The 13962-nt window shown below is 41.2% G+C and overlaps 1 protein-coding gene across 1 annotated transcript in view; it reads left to right on the forward strand.

The window, feature by feature from the left end:
• The first annotated feature begins 1300 nt into the window (after positions 1-1300).
• Positions 1301-13962, forward strand: part of ptpn2a (protein tyrosine phosphatase non-receptor type 2a) — a 29411-nt gene continuing 16749 nt past the window's right edge. Inside the window, exons 1-4 of the mRNA XM_061776056.1 lie at positions 1301-1629; positions 5130-5220; positions 5689-5789; positions 5951-6049. Coding sequence (XP_061632040.1) covers positions 1573-1629; positions 5130-5220; positions 5689-5789; positions 5951-6049 — 348 coding nt within the window. The 5' untranslated portion in view covers positions 1301-1572. The remainder of the gene's footprint in view (positions 1630-5129; positions 5221-5688; positions 5790-5950; positions 6050-13962) is intronic.

Here is a 13962-nt window from a genome sequence, read left to right on the forward strand (position 1 = left end):
ATAGTTTAGAAGCTTTTGAAAGCTAGCATATATGCATCTGGATAGACTGTCCATTTCGGTTAAGTAGATTTGGCCGAGCGGCACGGTGGTGACTGGTTAGCGCATCTGCCTCACAGTTCTGAGGACCTGGGCTCTAATCTGGCCTTGATTTTGTTCTCCCCCTGCCTGCGTGGGTTTTCTCCCGGAAACCCGGTTTCCTACCACTCCTTCCCCTGTATGTGTGCACGTTGCATTCACTTCATTAAAATTCTAAAAGTTTATCTTACACACAATCATGATATCTTATTTTACCTTGCTATAGTTCTTTTTGTATCCATTATTCTTCTCTTCAGTTTGCTGCTCTCTGTTATATTTTTGCACTTCATAATCTTCTCTGACACGCATCAGTACTGTACAGACATAGCTGAACTACATCATTCCTCTCCTGCTTCCTCAGTTAGATTGGATAGAAAATACAATTTAACTTGAAGGTTTTAGGTTTGTCCATCCATCCATTTTCTACCGCTTATCCGGGTCGGGTCGCGGGGGCAGTAGCTTTAGCAGGGACGCCCAAACTTCCCTCCCCCCAGCCATTTTATCCAGCTCTTCCGGGAGGATCCCGAGGCGTTCCCAGCCCAGCCGAAGGACGTAGTCTCTCCAGCGTGTCCTGGGTCGTCCCCGGTGGGACATGCCCGGAACACCTCACCAGGGAGGCGTCCGGGAGGCATCCAAATCAGATGCCCCAGCCACCTCATCTGGCTCCTCTCGATGTGGAGGTTTTAGGTTTGTGTCAAATTAAATTAAGTACAGTGGACCCCGCATATTTGTGGTTCGGCACCTGCGGATTCACCTATTCGTGGACCCTCCCCACCCAAAAAAGGTTAAATTTAGGGTTGGGGGGGGGGGGGTAAACCGACCCAGGGGGCTTATTTATACTTTTTTTTCTGGGGAAAAAATAACTTTGGGGAGCAGATTCTCAACCCTACCCAAGTTTTTTTTTGCAGAAAGCGCTTATTGGCACTATTGTCCCGCTTAGCCACATTTTTTTTTTTTTTTTGTAAATAAATGAGTAGAAATTATAATGGGAGTCAATTATTTGCAGGTTTTCGCTATTCACGGTTGGCCCTATCCCCTGTGAATAGCGAGGGTCTCCTGTATTATACAAAGAGTGTATTCAAATGTTCTTTAAAAAAAATAAAATAATCAATTGTCTGAGAAAGGATTTAAATAGTTTTGTACTATTGAAGACAGGTTAATTTATGGGGGTGGTGGCATTTAAAACAAGTTCAACGCCAAGAACAATGTGTGTTTAAAATGTGAAGATATCCCCAAAGGAGAGTCAAGAGGGGCGGGGGATAGAGTCGAGCTGGCAAGGAAACATTATCAGCGTGAAGCGTAGTGGAGTGCAGAAGTAGCAGACAGACAGACAGACAGACAAGACAAGACAAGACACACAGCCTCCCCCAGGGATCCCCACGGTCAAATAGATAGACGACAGTGTAGATGGCTGCCAGAGAGGAGTAACTTAGGGAACGGAGCTGCAAACATTACTTTAGTCAGCCACAAAGTGTCCGGGCAGCTATTCATATTACAATGGAGCAAGAATTTGAAGCCATTGATTATTCCAGGGGATGGCAAAACATTTACAACGTAAGTTGGTCGCTATCTACTGTAGGCCTCTCGTGTTTTCATGCCGCTCGTTTGCTAATTTAACTAGCAAGCTAATTGTATTGCTAGGATTTTAAGACATTTCTGTGCTTGCTAGACTTCAGCTACTTTTCCGAGCGACCGGTCTAATAGGCATGGGGAAATGTAATCTGTTTATGCGAATGAGACTCAATTAAACTACCCACATTTTTAAGGACAGACTAAGGAGAACTAGCTTTGCGTGCTAGTACCCCTCGACTTCCGTAGCAAGAAAACGTGCAAATGCAGTGTTTCCAAGTTGAGCTCGGTTAGCTAATGCTATTTGACGGCAACAGCAGACGCTCGCCGCGTCAGTCAGTTTCTGAGAAGTCGTCATCAGCACGACTTCCCAAGAAAAAGGCACGTGTTCGACCGCCATCTCCAAGGGAGACGTGCGTTCACATTAGCACTCTTCGGTTCCGGTTTAACCAGCCTGCTGTGACCATGTCACATGAAAAGTCCCTCAAAAACAACACTCTCAAACAGACGCGTCATATACGTTACAACAAGGACAACATAAGGGCTGACGATGAAAACAAAAATGTTACCGAGAAAACAGCAGGTGGAAGTTGTTTCATAGGTATGCAGGCAGTATTGTAGAGACAAATGTGTGCAATGAGCGCTATTGTAGAGGCGTATACTCCTAATAATGTAATAGTAAATAGTTGTCAGAGGTTTTGGCAGTGATTTTATTGTATTTTTTAAAATTTGGTTCAGTCGTTCATGTTTCTCTTTTCCATTTTGCTACTTCAGCATTTTACAAAGTTTTTAACTATGAAAATATAGATTGTTGCACCTCCAATTGTGTGTATCTTTCTGTTATATATTGTAGAGGTGCAACAGTTAATCAATTAGTAAACAACTAATTGACAACTATTTTGAGATTCGATTGATCGTTTTGAGACTTTGTTTCGCATAAAATTGTCCAAATCCTCGGAATTTTGGCCTCGCAACAGTACATATTCTTGGATTTCAGTAGTCCTCCATGAAAGCAGACTGACCTTTGCGAACATCTGCTTTTCCTTAGGAAAAGAATGATCAACATTTTTTCCTACTTTCTGACATTACAGACAAAACCAGTAACTTAATCATTATCAATGTTTGTGCGTCTTCTGCACTGTACATTTATTAAAAATGTCCTCTTTTTGACTCAGGGATGCATTTTTTTTATCAGGTTCATTGATTAATTGGAAAAAGAATTGACAGATTAAACAAATTTTTAAATAATCATTAGTTGCAGCCCTAATATACTGTTCTATTATATATTGCAGGATATACGTTGCAAAGATTTGTTTTGCAAATATAAAATAAAACTCATATATTTGCCCAGGCATTTTTTTAACTAACCTGAGCTGTTCAGTACAAAAAAAATAATAAAACGTTAAAGGGGGCATATTATGGAGCATTTGACTTCAATTGCCAGTACTGTATACAGATATTTAGGCCTCCAGAGTGCCTGCCCACCCATCACGTTAAATTTCACAAACAAGTAAATATTTTGTGAGCTGCCTCTTTACGAAAATGTTGTCGTTCTAAATTTTGCAGGATTGTGCTCTAACAGTGTAGCTGGTTAGCACATCTGCCTCACAGTTCTGAGGATCCGGGTTCAAATCCGGCCTCCCCTGTGTGGAATTTGCATGTTCTCCCCATGCCTGCATGGGTTTTCTCCGGGTACTCTGGTTTCTTCCCACATCCCAAAAACATGCATGGTAGGTTCATTGAAAACTCCAAATTGCCCGTAGGTGTGAATGTGAGTGCGAATGGTTGTTTATGTACCCCGCCTCTTGTCCGAAGATAGCTGGGTTAGCCTCCAGCATGCCCGCGATCCTAGTAAGGATAAGCGGTATGGAAAATGAAGGAATGAATGTGCTCTAACAGTGAGAGTAAAAATCTATGACATTTTGTGTGACGCTACATGCGCCACATATTGTTTTTATGGGTGGTCACTTTTTTCTTCGGACTCTGGAATTTATGCTATAAGTGGAACAAAGAAGAGGGCTGAAATTGCTTTTGAAGAGGGCCACTGTCACAAAAACAATGCAAAAAAAAAAAGCAAGACATAAAACATTTATTCATGCTCTTTGGTTTATAAAGTGGTTATAGAGGAAAGAGGAGATCTGCAGCCAAAAGCAAAGTTCAAAGTTAACAAGCAACTATAGCGTCCAATGTCGAGTAACACACACAATACACATACAGAAAGAATGTTTCCATTCTCCAGTCCCATCAAGCTCCGGATCACTAAACTCTTCGGGACCACTTTGCTGACGTTCTTCGCTCGGCTACCCCCCGCCAACTTCCGGTTGTAGGGCACCATCAAAGGCAGTCCACTAGCTACAACATTTGCGTGACTGTTGCAAAAGTGCTGCCTATCAAGTTGCGAAAGCAACAATCGGCAACACTCAAACATCCCTGAAATTCTCTTCATCAGAAACGGTGCTGCTGTAAGCCTGCTGCTGAAAGGGCGCAACCGGGCGCAAGCACTGACATTCTCCTCCAATGAATGTCCCGCTGCCGCTGTAAACAGTCCACCACGGACCGGTCCACACAAGTGACAAACAACACTAAATGACAAAAAACAAAGCGCAAACAGCGGAGCTCTCAAAGAACGCTGCCCTCTTTAGGCGCTACTTGCCTCGTTGCAACACCCTAGCTATGTCTCCGGTTGTCATGGTAATTAAAGGCATACTTAACCGCATTATTGCATGTGACAGGACTGCCCCTCAAAACGGCCTGAGTTCAGTAGGCTTAAAAAGAGGGTGTAAAGTCACCTGTAAAACTTGATTCTTAGGCTATTATTACGAAAGTATGTTAAGACACCTGGGAACTGTTTAAACTGAGAAAAGATGCATTTTCTCCTTTATAACTTAAGCAGCTGTTATTGAGTTGAGTTGCTGCCAAAATGTTTGGCCACGACTGTATGGGATAGATTACAATTTATTTCAGTGTGGATGACAGTTTGAAACTGACGGTATTATTGTATCACTGAAGCTTAAATTCTAATTTGCATATACTGAGGTGGCATTCCTACTGTAATAATCTCCGCCTTGGAAATTAAGTATTTGTATAGCATATAAACAATGGTCACGGAGTGTTTTTGCTTAAGCATGTGAAGACAGCGATGCAATGAAACAGCCTTTATTACTAAAGACAAGTCAAGCAGGATGCCAGAACCAAATAACAACTGAAAGAAATTCAGCATGCACTGCAAGATTGCATATTAGCAGGGCTAAAAGCTTGCAGTTTGTCCAGCAAAAATAGCTCGGTCATCTTGGTGGACAATACTGATTTTACAGATTAGGTTAATAGTTACATGTGCGGCTCAAAACAAAAATGAAAGAATAATTATTGTCCAGTGAGGGCCAGGCTAAATAGAGCACAACTTTACCCAGGTGGATTACGATTTCCCAACAAGTAATCATTTCAAAGCAAAGCTAACATTGTTTGTGTTTTGTCTGCTCCTCCAGGAAATCCGTAACCAAGCCAATGAATATCCCTACAATGTGGCAAAACTTCCTGTGAATCGGAATTTGAATCGCTACAGAGATGTTAGTCCATGTAAGTCTCATAACAGACTCGTATGTTGAGGTGGGCATGATGTGTAACAATTGGAAAGGTAATGTTGTGTTCAAGTAAAAACAGCGTAAACAAGGAGAGCAAAAGTTAGTGTCATTTAAAAACAAAAATGATGACAAAAAGTTGTAAATGTGATATGTAATTACTGTATGAACCTACAACAATGAATGCTGGAAAAGTGAGCGAGGTTCTGTTATTAGGCTGCTTTGACGTGGATAACTTACAGCAGGAATCGGTTAACTCAAGTTATTTTGTTTTGAAGTTGGCTTGTGCATTTAAATTTAAAGCTGTTGAGCTCGGTTGCACAATTTTTCCAATTAACAAGGCTGTTGATGTTCATTGATACGAGAATTGTTGAAATATCTAAATCATTGACCTTTCTTCAAATATGCATCCTCAATTGGAGTCGGTAATGTCTTTGTAACATTTTTCTGTCTCTCCTGATTTTAGATGATCACAGCCGGGTAAAACTTGAAAACTCTGAAAATGACTACATCAATGCAAGTTTAGTAACGGTGGAAGAAGCCCATAGAGCTTACATTCTTTCTCAGGTGAGGTGCGAACTAGCAAGTCTTGTTTACAATACTTAATTCACTCTTAAAAGTTTGACAATAGACGATTGAATTAATTGGCTAGGCTTATTTGGAGAACACAATGGATTTAAATCTCTTTGTGACGACAGTGCCTAATTCATTTTCACTGGGATTTACAGGGACCTTTAAGGAACACTTGTGGTCACTTCTGGCTGATGATTTGGGAGCAGTGTTCCAAAGCTGTTATAATGCTGAACAGAATAATTGAAAAGGGATCTGTAAGTACATATCAGTTCATCACCTGCAACCCTCATTGTCTTTTCAAGAGACAAATCTGCACACTGGGCTATAGATTATTATATTTTTTTTACAATGTAGACATGGGTTTACTTGCAGTGTTTTGTTTTGTTTTTACCCAATATTCCTTCAGGTTGTGTTCAGAAATGGCTACGGACAAGTTGAAAGGATAGTAAAATGCTAGATGCCGTATTTACATTTTAAATTTGTTAACAATACTTCAGACCTGTTTCAAATGTTCAAATAACTAAACATAGTGGACTTAGTCGACACACACCTGTTCAAGCTTTTGGTGGTATAAAAATAAAAATGAGTCCAAGATAAATATTTTTAAAACACTTCCCACCCTCATTCTAACCTATAACTTAACTCAATTGGAAAAAAAAAACATTTTAGAGAGGGCAAGAAAAATAAACTGTTACTTACTTACTTATGTGGTGGTTCCACAAATGTGCGCACCCTCTTATAACTCGGAAGTTGGTTGTGTTCATAATTAACCAATCATTAATTTATTAATTTCTGGCGATACGGTCGACATCTGCTTCACAGTTCTGTGGACCGGGGTTCAAATCCTGGCCCGCCTGTGTGGAGTTTGCATGTTCTCCCTGTACCTGCATGGGTTTTCTCCGGGTACTCCGGTTTCCTCCCACATCTCAAAAACATGCATGGTAGGTTAATTGAAGACTCTAAATTGTCCTTAGGTGTGAATGGTTGTTTATATGTGCCCTGCGATTGGCTGGCGACTAGTTCAGGGTGTACCCCGCCTCTCGCCCGAAGATTGCTGGGATAGGTTCCAGCACGCCTGCGACGCTAGTGAGGATAAGCGGAACGGAAGATGAATGAATGAATGAATGAATGAACATTCATTTGAAGTTCCTCTGATTAACCCCTAATAAAGGTCAGATGTTCCATTTGGTGTTGTCAAATCCTGAGATTTAGCAGAAGCCTCAAGGTTTTGTGTTGCCACTGACTGGTATTTTGAACTGTTTGTAATTCCCTCCACCTTGACCAAGGCCCTGGTTCCAGCTGAAGAAAAAATGCACCAAAGCCATGATTCTGCCACTGCAACGCATCACTTATAGCAGGGATCTTGTTTGATGTGCGTCCCACATCCTAGACGCACAAAAATGATCAAGAATGCATAAAGCATGGAGACTCTGCGTCCAGTGGCGCACAACATTGCTTACCTATGTACAGTATGTGTGCAAGTGGTCTCTCATCGCAGACTGCGGGTCAAAATTTGCATTTTGTGCATCAAAAAACTGCAAATCAGGTTTAACACTTGAGACGGTGTGAAGACGGAAGCAGGCCGTGATCATTGTCACTGATGTGGGTATGCGGAAGTGAAGCGATTCGATAGAGGAGCGGGGAAACAGCGGTTGCAAAATGCGATGCCGAATTGAGAAGAGAGAGGAAAAAAGACATGACGAAAGTGTGGTAGCATTTTATAGTGAAACGCAAGGAGAGCACCTGATCGTTGTAACCAGGACCTTTCAGTTCGCCGAGTATGACGCCGCGTCGGGGGACCTGAGAGACAGAAGTGAAGTTAAACATAGCGCAAATCAGTGAGGTTAATGTTAGTCTACTTTACTACCGTGTGGCTTGTTTTTTAATTATTTTTTTTATTCACCGTGACAAGCAAAGTATAAGGCAGCCATGACGGTAGGTACAGTGTGCTTTTTGCTCAGTGTAGTCACTGTGTGACATATGGCCAATGTGATGTAAGTGGCACAACTTTGAGTCAAGTATGTGATAAATGTGCCAAATGTGGCCAGAGAGGTAACATGGATCATTATCTTGTACCCAAACAGAGGAGGGGTTTGGTCAAGGGAGATAAAGGAAATATTTTTCTCTATCAAGGTTTCTTCAGTTTAGTTTGAGCAAATTGAACATTTCTAAAACTTGTAGTAGTGCAAAGAATATTTGTCTTATTCCTAGTCAGTTTTTTTTTTTTTTTATATTTGAGATTTTTGCATGTTGTGTGTTGCAAGAGTTGCAGACAACTGTGTTTTTGGCTGTCAAATGTATTTAAAAGAAAATTGTATTAATTGTTCAATCTTGTCATGGTTTTTAAAATAGATTTTTATGGTTTTGGTCTTGTCACAGTCTCTGCTTGTCTTGGTCTTGTCTCGGTCTCAACCCCCAAAGGTCTTGGTCTTGTCTTGGTCTCATTAGGCTCTGGTCTTGGTCTTGGTCTTGGATAATGTGGTCTTGAGCACAACACTAGCCACATCCCCAGTTATAAGATGGTGTGCACACTAGAACAACATTAGATTTATTTATTTTTTTTTTTTCAAGTCACGTTAAGTTGATAGTTGAATGCACGTTCATTAATTGATTATTTTTATTTTTTTCAGTCGTCAGCTTGCTTTGCTCGCTTTTGCCTCCAAACACAAGCTTGCTTGCTCACTCACGCTACCTGCTGTCCTCAGTTGCACTTGGCCCCACCCCACACCTCTTTCAGCCGATCACATTCTGACACTCGCTCTTCCAGTCATATTGAGATACCTTCATGGCCTCGCAGACAGTCGGAACCTGTAAAACTCGTAAGACCAAATCACGTACACCCCAGCAGGGTTGCTTCTTGCTGTAGGACGTAGTAGTATATAATTTGAAAAGAAATTACAGGTGCAAGGAATTCTTTGCAAGAATGTATTGTAGCAAACCTACAGTTGTTACGTGGATTGTTAGGCGAGTTTTATAAGATCCGACCGTCTTTGAGACCATCAGGTTGTTTGAGTTTGATTTGTGATTGGATAAGTGAGTCGGGGGGTGTGGCAACTGGAAGGAGGGAGAAGTGTGTATCTGAAGGATAAAGGCTTGAGTAAAAAAAACAGTTGGATGTTGTTTTTTTGACAACTGTTCATTTTGATAAAGAGGTTATTGATCGAATCCCGCTTGTCTTCGTTTTGTTGTCTTAGCAGACACTACAGTATACAGTATTTTTTACTGTTATAGGAGGGTGTTTGGTGAATTTGCTGATGGCTGATGTGAGGATATAAGGTGTACATCAACTAGCGTTAGTGAGTGCCTTTTAAGATGGGTGTTCACAGCGCTTGTGCTTTTGTTTTATTTGAGGAAAAACTTGAAGCACCACTGCTAGTTTTCTGTGCTGACCACCCCCTGTTGATTTCAGCAAGGCACTCATGCTGTGAATTACGAAACAGATGAATACTGATTAATCGGCTTCGAACAATTAAACATCATTGCACAGTGGTAAAGTTGATGCGTAGACTAGTTGGTTCAAACCCAGGATATGCAACCACATTATTGCAGTTGTTTATGATGACACCCCCTCTCGAAAGTATTTTCTTTTTTCTTCAAATGAGTAGTACAGGTTCCAGGTCACATCAATAGTAAAAATAGTTTTGAAATGATTTATATCCATTGTTTTCTCCCTTCTGGTTTTGGTACTGTAGTCCAGTGTTTCCCAACATTTAGTGAGCCAAGGCACAGGCACTATATTGCCAAAAGTATTTGGTCAATTGCCGTGACTCATATATGATTTGAAGTGACATCCCCTTCTTCCCGTTCAATAGGGTTTAATATGACATTGGTCCACTTTTTTACAGCTATAACAGCTTTAACTCTACTAAAAAAGCTTTCCACAAGGTTCAGGAGTATGTGTAGGGAATTTTTGACCGTTCTTCCAGAAGCGCCTTTGTGAGGTCACACAGTGATATTGGACGAGAAGGCCTGGCTCTCAGTCTGCAATGTAATTCATCCGATCACACCAATGGGTATTCTATGAGACTGATGTCAGGACACTGTGCAGGCCAGTCAAGTCCATCCACACCAAACTCTGTCATCCATGTCTTTATGGACCTTGCTTTGTGTGTTGGTGCACACCCAGGTTGGAACAGGAAAGAGGCCATCCCCAAACTGTTCCCACAAAGGTGGGAGCAGTGAATTGTTCAAAAACTCTTTGCATGCTGAATCATTGAGAGTTCCTTTTAACTTGAACCAAGGAGAACAGGGCCCATACAGACAAAGAACCATTCACAGTCACAATCACACATACGGACAATTTAGAGCCTTCAATAATCCTACCATGGATGTTTTTGAAATGTGGGATGAAAACAGATTACCTGGTAGGTGCACAGGCACAGGGAGAACATGCAAACTCCACACAGGGAGGCTTGATCTGAAACCAGGACCTCAGAACTGTGAGACAGCTGTATTAATCAGTCGCCCACCGTGCCACCCTGCAGCTGCACATATTATTCATAATTTTAAGATCCACAGGCTGTAGCCAACCTACATGAACGTGGCTGCAGGAGGAAAATTGATGACAAATTGAAGAGATGGATAATACGAATGGTAACAAAAGAGCCCAGACCTCCAAAGAAATTAAATGTGAACTCACAACGTCAGGGTACATCAGTGTCAGATCTCACTAGCCGTCGTTGTTAGTTTAAGTGAACTTAATGGGAGCTAACCAAGGAGGACACATCTGTTGAAAATAGATCATAAAAATGTGAGACTGTAATTTGCCAAACTGCATGTTGACAAGCCACAAAGTTTCTGGGAAAATGTCCAATGGACAGATGAGACAAAACTGGAATTTTTTGGCAAGGCACATGAGCTCTATGTTCATAGACGCAAAGTGAGGCATACCAAAAAAAGAACACTTTCTCTACTGTGAAACATGGAGGAGGCTCTGTTTTGTTCTGTGACTGCTTTGCTACATCTGGCATAGGGTGTCTTGAGTCTGTGTCATGAAATCTCAAGACTATCAAGGTATTTTAGAAAAAAATGTGCTGCCCAGTGTCAGAAAGCAACTTGGTCTCAGTCGCCGGTCAAGTGTCTTGCAACAGGGTAATGACTCAAAACACAGCTAAAAACACCCAAGAATGGCTAAGAGCAAAATATTGCCTCAAAAGGTTGTGCAACAAAATATTAAGAGTACCATAATTTTTGTCAAGGCCTGTTTCATGAGTTTGTTTTTAAAAATAATTCTGTTGATCCACAATTCAAAAGTAGTGCCTGATTGTGATTAGTTAATTTTCATTAGATTTGTATTACTACTTTTGTCGGCTTCAAGTTATTTCTTTGACCACTTTGTGTTTTTCTTTCATTAACAGAGGGCACCAACAATTTTGTCCATGTGTGTATGTTTGTGATTTGCATGTTTTTTTTCTGTGGGTCCATGCGGCAGTCACAGCTAAACCTAACAGCACCAAACCTCACTTGCAAAGAGGCCAGGTACCACCTCTTCAAGTGGAGTTTGTGTGCACCATGGTTCAGAACTTCAGATGTTAGCCTGAACACTCTATTATACTGGTGGCATTATCGCAGAACGAGCGTTTTACCTGAACCAAACCTGGAAAGTGCACCTTTTGATGGCTGGAACAGTTGTTATTAAAAGTAACCGTTCACCTTCAATGTGGTGAAAGGCGCAGTCGGGACATTACAAAACCTTTTTGTTCTCCAACAGCAAAGACATTGCTTCACCCATATATCACCAAAATGCGACGCCGTGTTTTGATTATCAGTTTTGGTAGTTTAAGAGACGCCGAAAGAGATTTAATATAAACAATATTGTTAAACATTACAATGTTAAGTAATGTATAGCATTTTTTGAGTCTGAAGTGTTTACAATCTGATGAATAAAATAATATGATAAAGCCCTGGTTTGTTATGAAGCTCAGGTAGTTACTTTTGTGGTTGTATTTTGCCAGGCTGCAGTCCTGTGCTGACTTAAAACTAAACTACTTCATGGCATGACAGTTTGTTTTAAGATGACATGTTTTGTTTAAAAAATGGAGTGGTTTGTGTTCCATTCTATTCTTGTTGTCATGACAATTCTCTGTTGGTCAACTCAAATGACTGTTTTATGTCTAGTTCCACTTTTTTTGTGGAGTCTCACAATGTAGTATGTGCTTCACAACTGTGAACACTTGAAATACAAAAAAAAAAAAAATTCCATCCCGAACAGAGCTTTACTAATTCTTCGAAATGGCCTAAGCTATCGAGATTTCTCGGGCTGTACACTAACTTTTGCACTGGTAGCACTGGTGCGGCCAACTTTTTCAGTTGGTCGCAGCAGCACATGATTTGGCGGCACCATTTTTTGAGGCGGTACAGCATCACCGTGGCATACCATAGCTTCGTATACAGAAAAAATTGACAGTGACTCGAGATGTATTTGAAAACTGTTACTGTGAACAAGAATTTTGTCCGCAACAAGCCGTAACAGACAAAACAGGTCAATTAAATTGGAAAAAAAAAGCAAAGGCTTCACTTTTATTTGATAATTTGTTCGACTCTGAGGGGCCAGTTCCTATTATGAGGGCTCCTAACTGTCTTTAACTGGGAAAACCACTTAATTTTAACCATTACCACAACCATATGATTGACATACGTGGGTACGGAAAGTTTTCAGACCCTCTTAAATTTTTCACTCTGTTATATTGCAGCCATTTGTTAAAATAATTTAAGTTAATTCTTTCCTCATTAATGTACACATAGCACTCCATATTGACAGAAAAAAAAACGGAATTGTTGAATTTTTGGCTGATGAAAAACTGAAATATCACACAGCCATAATTATTCAGACCCTTTTCTGTGACACTCACATATTCAACTCTGGTGCTGTCCATTTCTTCTGATCATCCTTAAAATGATTCTACACCTTCATTGGAGTCCAGCTGTGTTTGATTACACTGGTTGGATTAGGAAAGCCACACCCCTGTCTAGATAAGACCTTACAGCTCACAGTGCGTGTCAGAGCAAATGAGAATCATGAGGTCAAATGAACTGCCTGAAGAGATCAGAGACAGAATTGTCGCAAGGCACACATCTAGCCAAGGTTACAAAAAAGATTCTGCTGCACTTGAGGTTCCTAAAAGCACAGTGGCCTCCATAATCCTGAAATGGAAGATGTTTGGGACGATCAGAACCCTTCCTAGAGCTGGCCGTCTGGCCAAACTGAGCAATTGGGGGAGAAGAGCCATGGTGAGAGAGGTAAAGAAGAACCCAAAGATCACTGTGGCTGAGCTCCAGAGATGCAGTCGGGAGATGGGAGAAAATTCTAGAAAGTCAACCATCACTGCAGCCCTCACCATTCGGCTTTATGGCAGAGTGGCCCGACAGAAGCCTCTTCTCAGTGCAAGACGCATGAAAGCCTGCATGGAGCTTGCTAAAAAACACCTGAAGGACACCAAGATGGTGAGAAATAAGATTCTCTGGTCTGATGAGACCAAGGTAGAACTTTTTGGCCTTAATTCTTAGCGGTATGTGTGGAGAAAACCAGGCACAGCTCATCACCTGTCCAATACAGTCCCAACAGTGAACCATGGTGGTGGCAGCATCATGCTGTGGGGTGTTTTTCAGCTGCAGGGAAAGGACGACTGGTTGCAATCAAAGGAAAGATGAATACCGCCAAGTACAGGGATATCATGGACGAAAACCTTCTCCAGATTGCTCAGGACCTCAGACTGAGCTGAAGGTTCACCTTGAAAAAAGACAATGACCCTAAGCACACAGCTAAAATAGCGAAGGAGTGGCTTCAGAACAACTCCGTGACTATTTTTGAATGGCCCAGCCAGAGCCCTGACTTAAACCCAATTGAGCATCTCTGGAAAGACCTGAAAATGGCTGCCCACCAATGTTCATCATCCAACCTGACAGAACTGGAGAGGATCTGCAAGGAGGAATGTCAGACAATCCCCAAATCCAGGTGTGAAAAACTTGTTGCATCATTCCCAAAAAGACTCATGGCTGTATTAGCTCAAAAGGGTGCTTCTACTAAATACTGAGCAATAGGTCTGAATACTGTATGATATTTCAGTTTTCCCTTTTTACTAGATCTGCAAAAATTTCAACAATTCCCTTTTTTTCTGTCAACATGGGGTGCTGTGTGTACATTAATGTGGGGGGGAAATGACCTTAA

Source organism: Phyllopteryx taeniolatus, chromosome 6 (genome assembly GCF_024500385.1).
Source record: "Phyllopteryx taeniolatus isolate TA_2022b chromosome 6, UOR_Ptae_1.2, whole genome shotgun sequence".
In the NCBI taxonomy this organism is placed as follows: domain Eukaryota; kingdom Metazoa; phylum Chordata; class Actinopteri; order Syngnathiformes; family Syngnathidae; genus Phyllopteryx; species Phyllopteryx taeniolatus.